The sequence below is a fragment of the Eutrigla gurnardus genome, assembly GCF_963514095.1.
Source record: "Eutrigla gurnardus genome assembly, chromosome: 16".
Classification (NCBI taxonomy): Eukaryota; Metazoa; Chordata; class Actinopteri; order Perciformes; family Triglidae; genus Eutrigla; species Eutrigla gurnardus.
The window spans coordinates 2,156,710-2,179,374 of NC_139927.1; the positions used below are offsets into that span (position 1 = coordinate 2,156,710).

Consider the following 22,665-nt stretch of genomic DNA (forward strand, 5'->3'; position numbering starts at 1 on the left):
CGTTACATGACATTCAAGTAGAACATTGTTTCAGAAAACAAAGTTAAAAGCTGTTATGATGATCTATTTTGTTTTATGAATATAAGGCTTTGGTGTCCAAGAAATAACAGCGGCCTTATTACAAAAGTACTTCCTGGTTATATAAAGACTGAATAATAAATAGCAAAGTAAGGTCATCAAAGGGAATATTGAAGCCACGTGATTCTAATGATCTCGTCCTTAAAAGGGAACGAGACAGAGAGCCAGCAGCACAGAAACACAGACCTTTTAGCGATTCAATAGAAGCAGCTTAGAAGCATCCAGGAAATGACCCAAACTACAGATGGAAATAGAAGCAGGCGGCTCTGTGTCACAGCCAGAGCTTCTCCTCCAGACGTGTGCACGGACACACAGACAGAGTGTACACGGACAGACGGACAGAGTGTGCACGGACAGACAGACAGAGTGTGCACGGACACACAGACAGAGTGTGCACACACAGACAGAGTGTGCACGGACAGACAGACAGAGTGTGCACGGACAGACAGACAGAGTGTACACGGACAGACAGACAGAGTGTGCACGGACACACAGACAGAGTGTGCACGGACAGACAGAGTGTGCACGGACAGACAGAGTGTGCACGGACAGACAGACAGAGTGTGCACAGACACACAGACAGAGTGTGCACGGACAGACAGAGTGTGCACGGACAGACAGACAGAGTGTGCACGGACAGACAGACAGAGTGTGCACGGACAGACAGAGTGTGCACGGACAGACAGACAGAGTGTGCACAGACACACAGACAGAGTGTGCAAACACAGACAGAGTGTGCATGGACAGACAGAGTGTGCACAGACACACAGACAGAGTGTGCACGGACAGACAGAGTGTGCACGGACAGACAGAGTGTGCACGGACACACAGACAGAGTGTGCACGGACAGACAGAGTGTGCACAGACAGACAGACAGAGTGTGCACGGACAGACAGACAGAGTGTGCACGGACAGACAGAGTGTGCACAGACACACAGACAGAGTGTGCACGGACAGACAGAGTGTGCACAGACAGACAGACAGAGTGTGCACGGACAGACAGACAGAGTGTGCACGGACAGACAGACAGAGTGTGCACGGACAGACAGAGTGTGCACGGACACACAGACAGAGTGTGCACGGACAGACAGAGTGTGCACAGACAGACAGACAGAGTGTGCACAGACACACAGACAAAGTGTGCACGGACAGACAGACAGAGTGTGCACGGACAGACAGACAGAGTGTACACGGACAGACAGACAGAGTGTGCACGGACAGACAGACAGAGTGTGCACGGACAGACAGACATGGATCTCCTCCCGAGCGGCCCAGAGAATATGAAAGGAGCCGGCCGGGTTTCCTCTCTGCTCTGCAGGGGGCAGAACCAGGTCACACTCACAATCACATTTAGATTTGAGTCATCACCGGGACAGAATTCCTGTCAGCTGTGTCAGTGTAGCTGGAGCTGGGAGGTGTTTCAATGTTTTCATTGCTTGTCACAGAGGTCAATTGTATCCAGCTAAAAGCAAGGTGGGGGCGGGGCTTCAAGGCTGCACTAGTATCATTAAATATGCACTCCGTCTTTGCAAAAGGCATCCACATCAGGGACTGTAGCAGTCCATTGCCAAGAAGGTTCTGTGTATCTATACATGTATGTGTATATATACACACTCTGTACTCTGAAGTACTTCAGTACTGATGGCACCACCCATCTAAACGCAGATGTGATGCCTTGACTCGTCTCCACGTTGGAAGGAGTTGCAGGCTCTGGAGGTGGTGGAGAAACACTGACAGCTGTATGAATCTTCCACTTTCACTGCCAGCAGAAAAACTGGCTGCTCCGTCCCAGAAACAAACGACTTCATGGCAGCCTGAGTGGCTCCCACATCAGCCCGAAAGGAAAAGCGCTACAGGGCTGCTCACCAGAGCCAGGGCCAGGAATACCAGGCATCGTGTGCTGTGGGAATGTTCAACAACCCAGACAAGATTTTCCAATAGCGAGTGTGCAAAAATCTTGTTGGCACGGCGCTCATACAAGAATGCAGCCGGACTTCCAGCAGCGCCTTATACATTTAAATACAAGAGCCCAATTAAAGTCACTTCAACAGAAGTAAGACTTTACTGCCGGCGGTGTTCCAGCACCGACATGTCACAACATCCTGACAGATATCGCTGCACAACTTTCCTACTGCCTTTTCTGGGCTCATCCTCTCTCTGTTTTCCCCTCTGGATGGAAAATGAGGGGGTTGTTACTAAGCTAGGCCCGATACTGCACCATTTAAGGGTTTGATTCCCACTGGGACCACCCATACTATAAATGGATCCACCCAAATGAATGAAAGCATCCACTCGGCATGTGTTAGGACCTTTAAAGCAACAGTGAAGTGGATAACAATAATACGGACATTCAAAGGGATCAGGAAGCTGGAGGGAAGGAGATGGGAAAAGGTAAAAGGAGGCCAGACATGGAACAACAAAGGAGATGGGAGAAAGGAGGAGGATGATGGGGATTCAAACAAGGAGGTGGGGGAGGAGGAGATGTAAGAAAGAAAACAAAAGGATGAGGGAGGAGTGGAAACTCTGACATGTCTATCACAGTAAAACTACACTGGCTACTTCAACACTTGCAAAGGTAAAAGTATGACAGGCTCATGCACCTCCCCCACTGCTGTCAGTGGACAAAAGCAGACCACCGTACACATGACCCAGGTCTTTTCTAGTCCACACGAGGATGTGTTGGGCTGCAGGCTCCCTGTGGCCATGTGTGTCATGTGGAGGTAACCCAAGATGCCTTTCATTCTCTGGAAACCTGCCCAACGAGGTGAAGGACTCCACGCATATATACCATGCTCATTTTTGGTTATGAAATCAGTTTATATCATGTATGGATGAAACAAGTCAATAAAAAACACTTTGGAGTCCACAACCAGCACTTGGACAAGCTGGGATACTAGTTCTCCCCCAGAAGAAAGGTGTCGGTGCTGGGACTAGCAACAGGAAGCGTTGAAACGCTGGGAAGGTACACAGGTAACCACCAAATGAAGATTGACATAGTGGTGGGGCTAAGCTCTGGAGCTGAAGGACAGGGTCTGGGTCATTTCCATGTGATGATGATGATCCATGTTTGTAGTACAGAAGCTGCTCGGCCTTCTACAGTTTGTCTGGTAGATGGGAGAATAAACTTTGAGAACTGACTACAGACCTTCATCTTGATTGTAAACTTTACAGTTTTATGTGAAAATGCTAAACTTTACTGTATGTGATCAACCGGAGATGAACATGTTTTTTGCTTAATGCTATGAAATGATATTCTGTATAAAGACAGCGGGGTCAAAATGGTGTCAGGAAGTGACAGTTCTGTAGCAGCGCTAAAATCACAAAGAATATGGATCATCTGGACACCTGCTTTGATTACCATGCTACTGCTAACTGCTGCTGAGGTTGATCAGTGGTGTTATAACATTATTAAAACGTATTAACCAACCAAGCAATTAAAGGATCCATCAGAGAGTGAACCAGGCAGGGAAAACCTGAAGCCTGATCCATTTAAGACTGATCCCTGAGCTCAGGCCCGGCGGTGTAAGCTGCAGGAACACAGTGGCCTGCAGGAGGACACCTTGATACCAGCTAGCCGCCGATGACCTCAGCCATAAGCAGATTGAGTCAGCGTGGGAGGATGCAGGGACGGGCCTGCGTTTGTATTCGTGTGTGTGTAACATGGTACTAATACGTGTAATAATGTTAGTTTCAGTATACCAGAAAGCCTATTAAACCCGAATAAACACTATTCCAAAAGAAACTGACTGATTCTCAATAACAGCCCTCCCTGTTGACTACACATGTGAGGATATAAACAATTTCATGTCAAGATTTTAGCCTGCCAAAATAATTGCAATTCACCATATTATCCTAATAATTATTATTATATTTTTAAATATGCTTAAAAAATAAAAAAACAAATACTTTTACTGTGTCACAGATGAGACGATCTTAAATAAGTATAAATAATAAAGGTATCCCTGCATAAATATGTTTGAAATATATTTTTCCTTTTCCTTTTATATCATGCTCAATTTTTCAGTGATGATATTTATGATTTTCCTGATAATGGAAATTCACCAAGTATTTATTTAATCTGTGATAAAATCCCATTGACTACTATCATTATGAGCAATCAATAAACAGGGAGAGAGACACTGATGAGTCTTATTCAAAGGCCTCGGGGGCTACACATTGGATTTTGGGGGTGATGAAATTCACTCATGGACCGCGTGTTAAATTGTTGTGTCTGTATGGTGACCTTCAGCACAGGAAGGAAACCAGGCTCTCTCTCTCTCTGTGAGAGCCAGAGGATAGTGGGATGTGGGCTCCCATGAAACCACATCACGTTCACCAGATCACAGTGACGATGATGCAGCGACGGCAAGGAGGAAGCAGGCTGGAAGTGAATGTGGAACCCGCCAGCAGCCGGTCCGGCACACTTATTAACTCACTTATGGCCCAGACAGCAGTCAGCCACGTCAGGCGCATGTGAGAGGTGGAGGATGGATGGATGAATGGCACATTATTTGAGTCATGTGTCTCCAGCGTGGAGGCGGGAAGGTCAGAGCAGTGAATGCAGGAGACACGCCTTCATGCAGCAGAGTAGAAATATAGATGAGGCCTGGAAATAGATCAGGTCACCGTCAAATTCGCCACCGCACCACGAAGCCAAGGTCGCCGCTGCATCAGTGTCAGCTGCTGTAAGCAGCAGGGAAACAGGCAGTACCGGAGACAGATGGACCGCCTCCTCTCCTTCCACGACTTCATCGCTCTCACGTCTCCTCTGTCATGGTCTCGTTCAGAAGAGCAGAAATATCCCAAATACAGGTTTGAATGTGACCACTGAGGTTGAACCCTTTGCTAAGCCCCGCCCCCACCGTTACGACATCTCCTATGGAGTCCACACCGTCACTACTTGAAGAAATATTAAACATTGTTGAGAGAGGTTGTTGTGAGAGTGAGATGAGAGTGAGATGAGAGTGAGATGAGAGTGAGATGAGTGTGATGGGGCTCATCTAAAATCTAGCTGCTGTTCTCTCCAACGTTGCACCTCTGCTCCAAATTCCACAGGCAGACCAGCTATGAGGGCTGGAGCCTGAGTCAGCACTTTCTACCCACAGCTGAGGGGGGGGGGGGGTGTCCAGCTGGCTGCTGGGTCCAGTTTGTCCCGGGATCGTTAGTCTTTACGAGCGTCACTAGATGACTGAAACTCTTCCAGCCATCTCCATGTTGTTGGTTCGGTTACTTCTTTCGTCTACGTTTGTGGTTTATTTGCATGCTCCGTCTCTTCTTCTCTGTTTTCTGTGTATTTTGTAGCAGAAACAGCGCCACATACAGTCCTGGAATATGTACTACAGCATTACTAAAGCCTGCTGAGTCGTTTACAGTGGATTCATCAGGACGCAGACGCCCAGGAAAACCACAGAAAAAAAGATTGTTTGGTACGTGTGGGCGGGGCCTGAGTGGGAGAAAGTGAAACCTAAGACACGTAGAAGTAAACTCACAACATCCGGACACTCCCTTTCATACGTGGGGCCACCTCGTCAGCACACGGTTGTCTATTTACACAATCAGCAGGTAAAAAGCTACGTCAGCATCCGTCCTTTAAAGTGGAGCTGAAACATCATCTGAGGGTCTCAGTGATGACAGTGAGTCATAATAACCTACATAATGAGGTTGAGGGGAACTGCAGAGATAACTATCATAATGAGAGCCCTTTCCTGTTGCACACACACATTTAGATCCACCAGAGGGATTCGAGCCGCTGTAAAGCCTTTCGGGGGATTCTCCCTGTGATCTGCTGCTTTTATGGATACCATACAGTTTTATGAATGAAGGCAGGAATGTTTCTGTGACGCGTTGGCATTTCCTCCCGTGTTGCTCAGCGAGACGCCTTCACCGATACACACACCGACACACAACAATGTTAGGAGCTTGACATCCCCGTCAATGAAAAGTGGAGTTAAAGAGGTCACGGTGTGTTCACACACACACACACACCACTTGTGTAAGTTAGACCGGGATCAGAGGTGCTCGGTGGATTTCACCAAGCTGGATTCACTGGATCTAGCAAGACCCATGTGGGCTGGAAGAACCCAGAATAAAGTATTTATCTGTGATTTGATATCAATAACCAGATGAAAAGGATGCTGAAATAATCACCATCATGATGGTGATCAGTAAAAAGTGCTGAGTCATGCTTTGTTAGGTCTGTCTGCAAGACCACAAGATAACTAGTGTTAAAACGCTGGTTTTCTGAATGGAGACTGGCTGACACTAGGCTATGCTAACACTGTAGAGTTTAAATATTTCAACTTGCAACACACACATTTGGTCCGTGAACACAGAGAGCTAAACAAGGCTAACATCACTGCAGGGGAAGGATGACAGGAGAAAAAAGAAAGGAGAGGGGAGGAAGGTGAAGGAAGGAAAGGGAGGAGGAGGAGGAGGAGGAGGAGGAGGAGGAGGAGAGGCCATTTGCAGTCAGATCCCGAGGGTCTGAAAGCACCGGCTAACGAGCGGCGCTACAGCGCGTCCTCTGGGAGACGGAGAAAGGAAGCCAACCCTCCCCGCCACTTTGTGATGACACATCACAATCAGCAGCAGGCGGGTCTCTGGTTCTCTGCCTGCGAAGCTCCCAGACACACTGACTGAGTGTTTGGAAAGGCCATATGTAAAACAGCCAGATGCCCAAAATGCCAGGCACAAGGTCACATCAGTGACCCTGGTCCAGGTAGTCCTGAGCATGCTACCAGTGCTGATCCGTCCTATACCCTATGTAGACTCAAAGTATCCCACAATTCATCTTGAAAAGTAGTGTACACCTTACAGTCACTACACAGCATATAGTCACCAGTATAGCATTATAGACCATCATGCATTGCTCTGGAAAGGAGAATGTCAGGCGAGAGCAGAAATGATGAAAAGGATCATCTGGTTCTGGAGTCTTCACATTGTGTTTAGCAGGCAGGGAGGGTCCAATGATGATTCAAGGACTTCAAATAACTAGATGACCTTCTGTAAATGAACGGTTTGTTTAGTTTTTTGGCATGCTTGTTTAGGAATGCTGCAAAGTTCAGTTAGACCAAGTGTTTGCTGGACAGACCCCTCTGGGCTGCGCAGCTCCGGGACACCAGGACCAGATCTACAGGGACACTTTTGCTGTGTCTGATTGTCCACTCAGGACAATGGGAAAGGCTGTGTGTGTCGGGATGAACAGGGGAATCCAGCGAGGACATAAACAGGCGAGTGACCTTGCACCCAACGACACCACAGCGTTGGACACAAGTGAGTCACAAACAACACAATGACAATGCCATACAGCTGTCCAACTTCCTGGTATGACATCATGGACCCGATGGGTCCGGACTAGCGAACAGAGACCTTGTGGTCCTTTCCTGTTCTCCGTGCACGCCGCAACCGCCGGACAGCCAGACAGGAAACGGCAGAACAACTTGAGGGGCAACCAGGCTGTCCTGATACAATCTGGACCATACCAACGTGTGTGTGTGTGTGTGTGTGTGTGTGTGTGTGTATATGTATATGTATATGTAAATATATATATATATATATATATATATATATATATATATATATATATATATATATATATATATATATATATATATATATATATATGTGTGTGTGTGTGTGTGTGTCTTACATTTATATTTCTGTGTGTTTATGTATGTATGTATGTATGTGTACATGTTGGTGTGTACGTGTATGTATGTATGTATGTATGTATGTATGTATGTATGTATGTATATATAATTTCTAAAATTATTTTTATATCTTTTATTTTATTTATGTATCATTTAAAAAAAGAATTATGTATAAATGTTGTGCTGTATAATCTACTCCAATTTAAATTTAATTTCAATAAACAAAAACCTGATTACTCTCCATCTGAACGACAAATTCTACTATTAGCAGCTGCTGCAGCTCCTCCATGTCTACATGTATTCATTCTACTCTAAAAGCACCTGGTCCAGGACCCAGACACAATAAAACCCACAGTGACAACACGTCAGCAAGCTAAACAACTAGCCAGCTGCCTGCTAGTTAGCCAGCTACATGGCTAAGCCCCCATGCTTTAATGCTACGCTGTTTCAGAAGATGAGCCGTGTGTGTGGATGCAGCATGGTCAGGTATCCATCACAGGCTGACACACATTTCCTGCTCTGCCCACTTCCACATCAACAAGCCAACGCTGATCAAAGTCTGCAACATCATTGTGTTTGATTATTTATTACCGTATTACAGTCGGTGTTAGCTTTAGCATGCAGCGTTAGCATGCAGCTGCTATGTGTTCTTAGTGGGAGGTAACACAAAACCATGTGACACAGAAATGATTCTTTGGAACTCTTCTAGTGTGTTCAGTAACGGGAATAACAGGGAGGGACTCCAGGCTGGGAACATGAGAGTCTGGCTAGGTAGAAAACACAATAATACGTGTGTGTGTGTGTGTGTCCACTATGAGTAGTGTGTGAGGCATGCTGCCAATGAAAGCCTTGCAGGGTGGAGCACACATCAGCTGCAGCTGAACAGCTGGCCACTGCGGCTAACATGGAGTCCAGATTGAGAGAGGGTCCGGCTGCCTCCCTGTTAGCCAGCTAACAGCCGGCACAACCGCCTGGTTTCATTCAGCTGCCGGTTCCCAAAACAGGGAAGGAGGACCAGAACCAAACGACGATATTCACGATTGCCCCGATATTTAAAATTCACCACGATGGACTGCGAGTTTCATCCTGATAACATCTTGGTCCCGTGCCATCACATTATTCATCATCCAGCTGCCTGTTTTCTACGAAGAAGGTCATGTTCTCTGTGAGATGAAGTTCAACCTTCACGTCAACTTTATACAAACTGCTGACATCTGCAGTAATAGAGAAACACTGAAATGAATTTAATTTAAACCAAGTGCTGAAATTACAAATAAGGAAGCTGTGGGTAGAGGCTGCCTCACAGTGACTCTGAGAGGATAAAAAACATAGATCTAGATCTAGTAGAGCGGCCGGGGCGGCGGACTTCCCTGTGCTGGCTGTTCCGGTGGCTGCCAGTCATGAAGGGGGCTCCATTTCAGCTGAATGAGGTCACCAAACAAGAAGAAAAAGCAATCCTGACATATCTGTCCTCTGGTCTGGCTCCTGTGATAAGAGGGCCGGACCCTGGTCCCGGCGGCGGCGGCGCCGGTCCACGGCCCGCTACGTAAGCCCACATCCTGTCTGTCAGAGCGCTCGGAGGCTGATGGAGGAGCATCACCAGGGTCTTACGTTTCACGAGGCCCATCTTGAAGCTTGAGTGTGTCAACATTTGCCGGTCTGAAGGTCCTTGTAGGCGACAATCAGTCGTGTGCTCCTTGGCTTTGTTGGCGAGTGTAGAAGGGGGTGTGAGCAACGTTGAGCTAGCAATTATCCAAACACTAGAAAACGAGTGTTGACGCAGATAAAACAAGACACGACTTGAACCAAGTCACAACCATATTCCTGTTGATGGCTGCACCACCGAGGTGTGGTTTCTGGTAGGCAGGCGTCGCTATGACAATGCTAAAACCAACCGAGGCCCGTCAACATAACGACACTTGTAGGACCATATCTTTGCCCCAGAAATAATTACAAAAAAATCATGTCATTGTCATTTTTGGACACATTTCTGCAACCAGAACAATAAAACAACCAGAGACCAACACTGAAAATATGGTTGCTTATATGTTGAGTAATGAAGATACCATTAAACATGTAGGTTTAATAATTAACATAACAACAATAAAAGTGGAAAAAATTCATTTGAATTTATTTCAATCTTAACGTGTCTCTAAATCGGATTCTGTAAACGGCTTTGTCTTTAAATATCTCTAACGCAACAAATATTAAAATTGTTCTGGTGTTTACCATGTTGTAATAAAATCACACAATAAGTCAATAACATAAGAGAATTGAGGGTACATCCATAAATCATACGATACGTCAATCAGTAAAACTCGAGATCTGGAAACGTCTGCATGTTGTTTCTGGTGTCGACGCGTCAGGATGATGTTATATATATTTTGTTAAGAAATAAATATTTTTATGGCGTCACACGTAAGACATTGTTTTATAGAAAACATCCTTTTCAGTAAATTATATATATTATCATATCAAAAAATATAAATCATAAGATCCACATGCATAAATATAAAATATATATAAAATGTATTTTTTTAATCCAGCTTTGTTTCTTTTCTCTACCATGACAGTGAGCTAGTAGATAGCTTAAAGTCACTTGTGACGATATTTACAATTATCCCGATAAAGGAAATTCACCACTGTCAATTTATTGTGAGTGTGTTTTTTTTTTTTTTAATCACGATCGGTTGGAGCGGCTGGCAGGCCGGCTAGATGCAGCAGATGAACAGAAAAACAGGATGCTCTACAGGAAACAATACATGTGTAATACATGTGCATGGGCCAAACAGCTGGAGACGGCTCTCAGACGGCAGCAAAGCACCTCTTCACACCAAAATCACCAAACCCAGCCACTGCCAGGCTCTCAGCCCAGAACAGGCTGTCCAGAGGAGGCTGGCGAGGAAACCAACTCAGCAGCTACAGCCAAACTTTACCACCGTTAACTGCCATCCTGTCTGTCTGAGACGGCCATCCTGTCTGTCTGAGACGGCCATCCTGTCTGTCTGACAAGGCCACTCTATAACGAGGCCAAACCGACGGACGGCGGTTCATCAGCGCACTTTAAACTCCTTTAAGAAATAAAGCAGGAATAAAGCGAATGTGCCGAACTGCACCTTCCTTCCATTATACCGGTTGGGTCTAGGCGCCTGCCGTCTCATGAATGTGTTGGATGCGATGGTTTACCGCTGTGCTGCCTTGGAGCTGCTCTCCTCTCAGGCTGGAAGAGGCCGGCCGGCTGGCCAGGCGTGCTCCGGCAGCGAGCTGGGCCTCCGCGTCAGAGAAAAAGATGAGTTGTTCACATTCCTGCTTCATGCACAAACCAAACCCCCGATGTCACTCTCTCTCACACACACTCTCACACACACAGCAGAAATGATTGAGGCGTGTGTGTGTGTGTGTGTGTGTGTGTGTGTGTGTAAGAGAAACGTTTCAGGGTTTGCAGCTGCGATGGCAACAAGAAGAAGACCCTCTTTACTTGATTACAACAAAGTCCGTCTGATAAGAGGCCGCCAGGTAAGTTGCCAACAAACTTCCCCCAACACGCCCATGAGAAGGAAAACAAACTGAAGTGAAGGATCGCTGGTGCGATGACAGGGAGGCGTCTACTTTATGTAAGAGTGCATTTTCATAAGAATAAATGGTAGCCTGGAGCACAGGACATCTTTATGAGATCTTTCCTGGATCCACATCAAGACTCTGACTGAGCCTGTTTAAGATCTGCTCGATTACACTCCTAGTCCACCATCTTCAGAACATACCAAGACATGTCTGATGTCTGAACGCTATAAGGTGTTATCTTATATTATAGGGATAAAAAACAACACAATAACTTCATCATGGTCGATTTCCATTAACAAGATAATCATAAATATCATCATGACTCTCTTGAAAAAACAATTTCATAAATACAGGAAGTAGCATGTCATGAAAAAACACATGTTGGCAGAACTTTATGATTACTTCATTTAAAAGTGTTTGATTATTCGTGTTTTCCACTTAAAGTCTTCTCTCTGTGAGGCAATAACAAAAATAGTTTCTCAACCAAATGTAATGCAAAGTGATCGCAGTGTGTTTATATTTGGTGTCATTATTTTTCATACTTTTATATGTCATTGTTTATACTTGTGTGTAGGACTTCAGATCTTTATCAACAGGAGATGAAGCAACTGCTGATGCAGAGTTTCCATTAATAAAGTATTGTGATTTCAGCAGCATATTGTGATGAGTTTCTGGGTGATTATTCTGGTGAGGATCATGGTGACGTCGTGAGAAAACAGTGGCTGTGTTTTGTGAGTTTAAGGAGTGAGAGCAGGCCAAGCAGCCCCAGCTTCACTACTATAAAAGGAATGTGATGGAGGGAGGGCCGCTGCAGCACGGAGCCTCTCCGCCGGAGATGGGGAGGGGAGAAGGGGCACAAGGAGGTCTGCTTACCCCAGTCCAGGAACTCCAGGATGTTCTTCTCCCTGCGCAGCGGCGAGTTGTTGCACTCATCGTAGAGACACACCAGGATGTCCAGCAGCGTCTCCACGCTCACACACTGGCCGTTGGACCGAGCCGGTCCGTCCAGGATCAGCTTCTCCAGCTTCTTCAAACGCACCTCTCCCGACATGGCTAGTCCGGCTGGTAGCGGTGCTGATGGAGGGGGACGGACAGAGACCTCCTGGGCCTGGTAGTCAGCACACACACACGGGCCTGTAGAGAAGTTCTCTCACCTTGAACAGGTCGTATAATAATACAAATAAAAAACTTTGACTTTGAGCCGGGGGGCTAATTCCGCGTCAGGACCGGCCAAGTCATGACCCCCCCTCTCTCTGTGAGGATCCGGAATCTAAGACGTGCAGCACTTCCCCATGTTATAAGCCCGATATCCCCCGCAGGGCACACACGAACACAAGTAGTCCCAGTTCCGGACCTTGGCTGCCCCGGGCCGCCTGGTTCCCGGTGAAATCCCCGACCGACGTGGAAGAAAACCCCGAGCAGGTTCAACGTTGTCCCGGTAGATATTTGGGATCCTCCATTCCTGCAGCAAGCGACCAACCTCCACCCCCCCACCCCCCTAAAAAAAAATACCAGGCAGCAGACCTGCAATGCTACAAAGCCCAGCGCCCCTCCTCTGCTCCAGGAATGGAAGGGCGACACAGCTTAGTTAGCAGCCTGCTAGCTTAGCCGAGCTAGCTAGCGAGCTACGTTACTTTCCTACACTCCTAAACGCCATCGGCGCCTCCTTTTCTCTCCTCCACGTCGAGTTAACAGTTTAACTGGATGTCGGGCACCGTGGTGGCTTTTCCATCCGACTGGGGGGAAAAAACAAATATTCTCCTTGTTTCCAACAAGTCCGAGCTGGCAGTTTGTTTTAAATCCCCCGTTTCTCCGTCCAGTTAAAAACCTTTTAGTTTGTTCGATGGGTTGACTTGGAAAGTTCCAACGGACAAGTGAGCCGTTAAAACAAACTCCTTTTCTCTTTTCTTCCTCCTTTTCTTCTTATTTTTTGTTGAAGGTTACAGTAGAAGACTCGTTTCACGTCAGGAGCCAGAGCTACTAGTCTGGTCTCGCTTATTCCAAATACGGGACGCAGCCCGACTCCCCCCCGTCCTGTCCTCCCTTCGCCTCCCCCGCCGGTCGCTCGCGCTTCAGCTTCTTTGCCGTCTTCGCACAGTCAAGCTAACCAAGCGGTTTTCCCGCCAGAGACCTTCCCCCGGGAAAGAGGACCGAGAGGACGGCTCTGCCCGTAACGCCGCACTGCATTATGGGAAGTGTGGGGCTCGGGCAGTAAAACATATGAACAACTCATAAAAACATTACCTCCCCCTTTCCGCGACGAAGAAGCTGCGACACCGTCTCATTTAATTATTTTATTATTATTATTTTAACATATAATCTCGTTATTTTCCAACTTTCGCGCATGCGTAAAGCGCCGAATCCCAAACCGGCCATCTTTGACGTGCTTACAGCCGGCAGCACATCTCCCCGCGTTGTAGCATCTCCGGAGGCTGCTGCGGGCAGAATCCCGGATCATCATCATGGCGTCCGTCACAGCATCTGCTGTGCGGAAGGGTGTGTGTGTGTGTGTGTGTGTGTGTATGTGTGTGTGCGAGGGGGGGGGGCTGTCAATATTGTGAATGGAAACTGCGGCCTGTCTGTCAGTGTGCTGGTGACGTCTGCAGAGAGGACACCATGTCCAGACGGGGACAAGACTACTGTCCCTTTAACGGACTGTTAAAGTATGCAGCGGTGCCTGCGTCAGCGTGACCGGGTGGCTGTAGCACTTGGTGCGTGTGCGTGTGTGTGTGTGTGTGTGTGTGTGTGTGTAGCTCTTGCATGTCACATGCCTTCATGACATCACAAATGTCATGACGTCCCCTGCCAAGCCTCAAATTCTTCGCCATCTTGTTATTTTTGCAGCCATGGAAGGAAGTGACTATATTTGAACTGTGGCGGAGCGACGGGTGGATCTGAGCAGCACCCTGAGCCCCACCCGTACTGGATCTGGATCCATGTGGATTCTGGATTCTGGAACCTGCTAAAAAAGTTAGCTTTCATAACATGTTTACAATGTTTACTGAGATAATACATCAAGAGAGAAGTAGGACCATTTTTTCATAGACTTCTATACAAGCAGAGAGGAGTCGCCCCCTGGTGGCCAGCAGAGAGAAGTAGGACCATTTTCTCATAGACTTCTATACAACCAGAGAGGAGTCGCCCCCTGGTGGCCAGCAGAGAGAAGTAGGACCATTTTCTCATAGACTTCTATACAACCAGAGAGGAGTCGCCCCCTGGTGGCCAGCAGAGAGAAGTAGGACCATTTTTTCATAGACTTCTATACAACCAGAGAGGAGTCGCCCCCTGGTGGCCAGCAGAGAGAAGTAGGACCATTTTCTCATAGACTTCTATACAACCAGAGAGGAGTCGCCCCCTGGTGGCCAGCAGAGAGAAGTAGGACCATTTTTTCATAGACTTCTATACAACCAGAGAGGAGTCGCCCCCTGGTGGCCAGCAGAGAGAAGTAGGACCATTTTCTCATAGACTCCTATACAACCAGAGAGGAGTCGGTTTGGTGCCTCCCATTCAAAGGTGTGTCCCGTTGTTCCAGCAGGTTTTCTGCCCGTTGGACTCGATGCAAACTCTCTAGATAAACAGAGTGGATTTCCTGATGATCCCGGCCCACAGATCACAGACCACAGATCACAGATCCCTAAAGGACAACAGATCATCACAGGAGGGAAATCAGTGAATCCAACGATGTTATGGTCTGTTATCAGCTGTTAGACGGTCATCCCGCTCCGGTTAAGGCTGATGTAAACGTGACGTCTGTGGATCACTGCAGAAGTACAAAGTGATTTTTTTAGTATCACTCCACTCTGTTACCATCACCGTCCTCCTTTTGAAGTGTTTATTGCTGCTAAGTACATGTATTAATGATTAACGGCCTGCAAGTGCAAGACAGACAGACAGACAGACAGACAGACAGACAGACAGACAGACAGACAGACAGACAGACAGTTGACAAAATTAAATAAAAAGGTGAATAAAAACCATTTAAATAGAATTAAATGAAATAGATAATCTTATAAAACAGATCGACAGAAGCACTGATGAACAATCTGTTTACCTTCTTGTGACGTCACCGCCGCATCACCTCAACGCTGATTTAGGGTGGACCTCACCTTCCCTTCAAAGGCTGCTTGTAGTGTCACCAGGGCGCCCCCTGCTGTCCGAGCAGCCTGCATGCAGCTAACTGCTGCTGCGCCGGATGTTTATTATTATTATTCTCAGTGTTATTATACGTGTAATAAGGTTTATTATAAGGTTATTATACGTGTTATAATAAGGTTATTAGATGTGTTATTATACGTGTTATTATAAGGTTAACATTATTTTATCCTGGAGTGAACCTGCAGACATACAGAGCCGATGAATGTGTGTGTGTGTGTGTGTGTGTGTGTGTGTGTGTGTGTGTGTGTGTGTGTGTGTGTGTGTGTGTGTCGGTAATTAAACGTCAGTAGAAATATGTCCTGCTATCTAATCACGTCTGATCCCATCACGTCTGGTCGCTGTGACGGTCATCAGACGCTCGTGCGTCTTCCACGTGACCTTCCACCAGTCATGGTATTGTCCCCCTCCAAACACACACACACACACACACACACACACACACACACACACACACACACACACACACACACAGTCATTAAGGTGCAAAACTAGAGCGGAAGTTCATGTCGCCAAATATTTGATATTAAGATGAAGCCAGCGACAAAAGCGGTCACGTGACCGAGGAGGAACACGAGTTCAATATTGACTTAGTGCTGCGGCTCCGCCTCGTTGCCATGGAGACACTGCGTGAGACGCTCGTGTTTATATATATATATGTATAAAGGGCAAACAGGCCGCTGAAGCGGATCCTCGGTGATACCGGCCCCCCCTCCGGACTCTCCGGGTCTCGCTCTGGGTCTTGCTCCGGGTCTCGCTGCGGGTTCTGGGATCCGTGTTTCACAAATGGGAGGGAAGGAGCGATACATCGATACATCGGAGCGCTTTGGAATGCAAATGCGTGGATGTTAATTAACACCTGCGTTGTTGATTGCGGGAGCTCGTTGGCCTTTGATTGAGAAGAAACGTCACCTCGGAGCATCAGATGGCTTTGAACCGGAGCACCGGGCTGTGATCGGCATGGGAAGGAAGAAAGACTGAGAAATCTCACACAAAGGCTTCTTAATTTCCCGAATTAGGGCTTGTAATGTGACTGACACACACACACACACACACACACACACACACACACACACACACACACACACACACACACACACACACACACACACACACACACACACACACACACTAGACTGGACCTCTGGACCGGTCTCTGTTCAGAGTCTCATAAGTAGTTATCATAAATACATCAATCAATGTCGTCCTTCTTCATTAGTCGGTGTTTGTCAACAAACAAGTACCTGTGTTTATTGACCGATGACGTCATCAGAATGTAGTTTTATTCCTGTTTGAGTCGTTTTAACACAACATGAACATTTTCATCTGATTATATAAACACATTCAATGCTTTTCTATCACGTCAATAAATGAAATGTCAGATTTGATCAAATTAAACTGAATCAAACTTTCACATGAACATAATTCAAGTGTTATATATTTGTAATAAAAAGAAACACGTACCGGAGACGTTTTCCTCCTCTCACACATCAGAGCTGTTGGGAAGATTCCTCGTTGATTTCAGTTAATATGAACATATCCATGTTGGGTTTACTCTCTCATTTTGATTTCATATATTTCAGTTACATTTTACTTTAAAACTATTGTTTCATGTTTTTGAGGTGTGTTTGAGTTGTTTTCTTTGAATTAAAAACTCCCTTACTAAAAGGTTATATACCATGTTATTCATCCATTCAATCACAACACAAAAGTGAAAATCTCATCCTGCAATAAAACTGGAATTAGACGACAATAGAATCCTGATAATCATGTAAATATGATTCAAACTCTTTAAAGATAACTTTAAGAAACAACATGACATGAACAAGTGAAACACGGAGATCAAACATCATCAGATCTGCTCAAATCAAGGATCCATTAAAAACAGAGATTTGAACAGATCAACCATGCAAATTCACCGACGTCTATGTAGTGTATTGATTGGGACCTGGTCTCTGCTGGACCCGGTCTCTGCTGGACCTGCGGGGACCGGGTCCAGCTCGTGAGCGGTGTCGTTGCCGAGCGGCAGGCGGGTCATCTGTCATCTGCTCTTCCTGCAGCTCCTTCAGTCTGTCTGACATCTCTGAGCAAACAGGGCCAATACACACCGGCAGCAGCCTCTTCTAATGTTTGTGTGACAAAAAAGGCCGAGCAAATCCTCGCAATGGAATCAGATAATCACCAACCTGTGAAGAGCCTGCCCAATCCACATCCAGCCGGCCCCCGGATTAACTGTCTGTTTGGCTAATAATTTTAATCTGCTGGAGAGGGCCAAGAATGGGTGACAGGGCTCAGAATAAACATCTAATCCCCCCCCGGGGCCCTGCACCACTTCCTCCCCGGACCCCCTTGTTATCCACTTGTGCCGACGTGAACAGCAGCCTGCTGCTCCTCCACCCTTCAGTCCACATTTTGTCTCCGCCACCCACACGGAAGGAAGCCGCCGTGTGACAGACTGTTGCCAGACTGACATCGTCTAGTGGAATGTACACGTCGAGGGGGGGGGGGGGGGGGGCTTCAGGTTCACGGGGTCAAGAGATGTCTGTCTGGGACGCCAGGCCGGGGACGGAGGACGCTCCAAGGGACGGAGTGGAGGACACAAAGAGAAGTTTGGTTGGATGTGAGAAAACTACACGTTTGGTCAATCAGACACAGGGATGGAGGATCTGTGTGTGTGTGTATATATATATATATATATGTATATATGTATATATAGTACTGAATAATAATAATACATCCTTAAATATATTCCTTAGGAATAAATACAAGTATTGAGTGTTTTTCTTTCTTCCTTTTGGCCCTATGAAGTATGATTCACTACTGATTCACAAATCAAGTTCCATAAATGCATAAAGCCCACAGAGTCGGTCACGTGATGTAAATCATTGATTTGCGCCATAAAGACAGTAAGAGCCTCGGGATCGTCATCGTGACATCAAATGAAACATCAAGCAGGTTTCTGGAGGAGCTGTGCTGAAGTTACACCTCCTCACGTCGGATGCGCTCGGGTCTAATTGTCGCTGTTTGAAGTCAGGCCGCGGCGGAGGGTCGCACCTTTGTTCTGATAAGACTCCCTGCCCCCATTGACGAAGTGCGAACGACCGACTGGGAGGGCCGCAACAATATAAGGGGCCCGCGGAGTGTCAGGGGCCACTGTCTCACTGCCTCTGGGTGCCTGGTGCTACCGTGCTGCTGTCGACCACCTCAACCTGTCTGATCATGGATTTCCTCCGCGCCTGTGTGCTCTGCTCCGCGCTGCTCGGCCTCGCCACCGCGTTTACGCACCAGGATATGAAGGACGCGCTGCTGCAGAAACTCGGTCTGGACGAGGTTCCCAGGATCCACAAGAGGGATCTGGAGAATCTGGTGATTCCGGCGCACATCAGAAACAAGTACGCGTCCATGCTGAGGATGCACCACAGCAGGAGACGCAGGTCGCTGCCCAGCTTGGCCGGCATCCTCCGGGGAATCCCCGGTAACGCAGGTAAGCAGCGTGCCCGTTCTCCACACGCACACACACTCTCTCTCTCTCTCTCACTCACACACACACACACACACACACACACACACACACACACACACACACAGAGTGTAATTTAGAGTTACATTTATGTGAAAGTAAACTCATTTTTGTGCGTAATTGTGACATTTTACTGCGTAAAGTCCGTTTTACGCACCAGACCGCGGTGACCGAACGATGTTTTTAAGCTGCCGGGGTCGGAGCCGCCTCTAACCGCCACGCCGCTCTGTCCCGCAGATATCTCCGGGGAGTATGTGTATTCCGACGCCTCTCGGCAGCGCATGGTGTTCGAGATGGAGGCGCGGATCCCGGACAACAGCGAGGTGACCATGGCGGAGCTGAAGCTCTACCAGCGGGCGTCCTACCACAAGCGCTTCGCGGTGGAGAGGAAGAACCACCGGCCCGTCAGCAACGCGCGGGTCAGCGTCTACTGGGTGGAGGTGCTGCCCAACGGATCCAACCGGACCTCGCTGGTGGACTCGCGGTAAGGGACCGGATACTCACCGTCGAGCGGTTAGCACCATCAGCTCCGGTCTCGGTCTCCGTCTAACTAACCGCCCTCCTCCCTCGTGTTCACAGGCTGATCCCCATCCACGAGACCGGCTGGAAGAGCTTTGATGTGACGCAGGCGGTCCACTATTGGTCCAAGAGCCAGCAGAAGACACCCATGCACCTGGAGGTGTGGATCGAGGGCGAGAGGCCCGGCAGCTACGCGGCCGAGGCGGCCCGCAGCGTCCGCTTCGCCAGCCAGCAGCAGGCGGACAACAGCGTGGGGAAGCCGGAGCTGGTCCTCTACACGCTCAGCCTGGAGGAGTACGGGTGAGCGCGCGCCCTACATGTACGGGGTCGGTGTTTCCACGTGGCACCTGGCCCACGTGCTCCCAGCTGACCTGTCATTAGCAGGCTGGCACCACTTCAGTGACGTCAGCCACTAAAAAAACAACACGTGCATTGGTTCCCCCCATTATTAGTATTTTAGAGTTTTGTTCCCAACTTAATTCTTTTAAATTCCATTCAATAATATTTCTGTAGATTCATGTGACAGGGCCGTACCTCAGAGACCCTGGGCCCCGGGAAGCAGCAGCCCCCTAACGTTCTCCTCTCTCTTCCTCCCTCAGTTCCCGTGGCGACTGCGACATCAACCAGAACAAGGACGCCTGCTGCCGCGAGCAGCACTTCATCAACTTCCGCACCCTCACCTGGACGCAGTACTGGATCATCGAGCCGGCGGGCTACCAGGCCTTCAGGTGCACCGGCGGCTGCAAGCAGCCCAAACGCAACTACGGCTACGGCGAGCGGCGGTGCACGGCGTCCGAGAGCGCCCCCCTGCCCATCATGTACCTGGTGAAGAAGGGCGACTACACCGAGATCGAGGTGGCCGAGTTCCCCAACATGATCGTGGAGCGCTGCGCCTGCACCATGGACAACGTCTCCATCGTATGAGGTCATCGTATGAGGTCATCGTATGAGGTCATCGCCACCACCGCCACCGCAGTTCTCCTGCTGGACTCCAGTTACACTACACGAGTACTTTACTCCAGCTGTAGGAGTATTCCGGTAGTATTATGGTGGTCTTGATATATTTAAGGGTTTTAAACAACACATCTAGTACTTTTCTATTTAAATGGACATTTACTGGGAGTTTCCGCCCTGCTGCCACTAAACTCCTCCCACAAGCACTTTTGTATATTTTTGTAAAAAAAAAAAGATATATCTTTTTGTAAAATTCAAATTTGTATGAGTTGTATTGAATCTGCAGCGATCATTCAAATTCTGTCTGATGTTATATTTTCATGCTGTACATTAATATGGATGAGGTTATGTTTGGAAAATAAACTATTTTCTTTCACTCGCGTGGTCCTCCTCCTCCTCCTCCTCCTCCTCCTCCTCCTTTCACATTCATGACACCATTGACATGCAGCCTCCGGGGACTGACAGGAAGTTGTCCAACAGTTTGCTTAAACGCGTTTACATCAGACTCAGACGCTGCCAGCGCTGCTAATCAGGGCCGCTGTTTGCCGTCTGACTGGGGGGTCTGGGGGGTCCTGGTGGGTCCTGTCATTCACTAACATGCTGCTGAAGGAGGTCAATGTGCTGCCCCGTCTGTCCTGGAGGGAAGTGGATTCCCAGCATGCACCTCACCGATGGTGAAGTGATGAACGGAGGTCTGCCATAGTATCTGTAGTATAAATACACCAGTATCTGTAGTATAAATACACCAGTATCTGTAGTATAAATTACACCAGTATCTGTAGTATAAATACACCAGTATCTGTAGTATAAATTACACCAGTATCTGTAGTATAAATACACCAGTAACCGTGCTGTCCCACTTAAAGGGACAGTCCGTAGTATTTGTGGCTCCATAAACATCGAATGTGATATTATGAAGTATGTTTACTTCATAATCACCTGTAGTAAAGGTCGTTGGTTGCTAGGCGATGGGAGCAGCAAAGGTGGTGCACACAGGAAATCGTAGACCCCGTAGACCGGGTCCGGAGGAGGACGGACTCTGAATCCGGACGCAGCCAATCGGAGGCCCTGAATGTAACGGCGCTGACCAATCAGTGCGAAGTGTGGGCCTTAAAGCGACAAGCTTCATCCAGAAGGAGAACATGGCTCTATTCAGACAGGTTTTTCAACATAAAAGCATGAGGACACTAGTAGAAACACAAAATAAAAGCATGAACCTTGAAGAACAGCGTTAATGTGTCAAAGTCCGGGATTTAATGTTGGAATCTACTCAATACTTCAAACAAGTTAAATGAGATCATTTGGTTGAAATCCGTTTCACATTGACATTAGAGTCTTTGTTGATCCTTTAAACCAGATCCAGTTCAAACCAGTTTAAACCTGCGAAGTGCAACAAACCACACAATCAGCGTTTACCAGCTTCTTTAACTTTAATAGTTGAGACAAATTAAAAAAGAAAATACAGTCCCATTTCTTTCAACACAAATATCAAAAAGGATAGAAAAGACAACAAATCTGGAAAAGTCTGAAAGCGTTTGCATTGTTGGTTTAATAATAAAAGACCTGATATTCAACCTGCAACGTAAAGCGATAAAAATATAGTGTGTCGCGTTCGACTGTAAACTCTGCTGCGTTCAGGGTCAGTACGTTAAAAATAACTCCACGGTTAAATATAGCTGACGGTCGGTGAACTAACACTCTAAAATCACAACACGAGAACGCGACTAGTTAACGAACAGTCGTGCACGAGAGATACGAAGTATTTACACGTCATCAAATAACACGGGCGGGCGGGAGATAATAAAAGACGCAGCGCCGCGTTTCCGTCAGCTCCGACGGCGATCCAACATCCAAACACAAGAGGGCGTCCTCTGCATGAATGAGCCAACGTGAACTCTGCAGCGATCCCAAAACCACGTTTCAGTCTGAAGCGGTGGCGGTGTGCACCATGGAGCCCTTTAGGTTTGCTGGTGAAAATGAGTCCCTGCCTGCTTTCCACACAAAAAAAATCACTTCTGAGCTGATCTGGCATCAGCAGAAAAATGTGTTCAAATCTCAAGTGGGCGTGAAAATCGTATTTTTAAAATCCCATGGTGGTTCTGGTGCCAGCGATCAGCTGTTCAGAGCTGGTCTCCGGTCAGGGTCCCGATCCAACAAATTAAAACACTAATACAACTAATGGCTTACTTGAATCCTACACAAGTGGCTTGGCCAATAATACTTTCTCAAAAG

General features: G+C 47.3%; 2 protein-coding genes across 7 annotated transcripts in view; one reads left to right on the forward strand and one right to left on the reverse strand.

The window, feature by feature from the left end:
• cdc42bpab (CDC42 binding protein kinase alpha (DMPK-like) b) overlaps positions 1 to 13,311 on the reverse strand; it is a 56,533-nt gene extending 43,222 nt beyond the window's left edge. For 3 of the 6 annotated variants that reach the window (XM_084030975.1, XM_084030974.1, XM_084030973.1), the window contains exon 1: positions 12,162 to 13,310. In XM_084030975.1, coding sequence (XP_083887101.1) covers positions 12,162 to 12,339 — 178 coding nt within the window. In that variant the 5' untranslated portion in view covers positions 12,340 to 13,310. Of the gene's footprint in view, positions 1 to 12,161 lie in introns of all 6 variants that reach the window. The other 3 variants (XM_084030977.1, XM_084030976.1, XM_084030972.1) reach the window with 2 other exon arrangements.
• Positions 13,312 to 18,223: 4,912 nt separating this feature from the next.
• lft1 (lefty1) lies at positions 18,224 to 20,403 on the forward strand (the record flags this gene model as incomplete). Its single annotated transcript, XM_084031020.1, has 4 exons — positions 18,224 to 18,924; positions 19,198 to 19,444; positions 19,540 to 19,779; positions 20,079 to 20,403. The coding sequence occupies exons 1-4, from the start codon at positions 18,660 to 18,662 to the stop codon at positions 20,401 to 20,403; spliced, it is 1,077 nt and encodes a 358-aa protein (XP_083887146.1). The 5' UTR covers positions 18,224 to 18,659.
• Between the last annotated feature and the right edge of the window lie 2,262 nt (positions 20,404 to 22,665).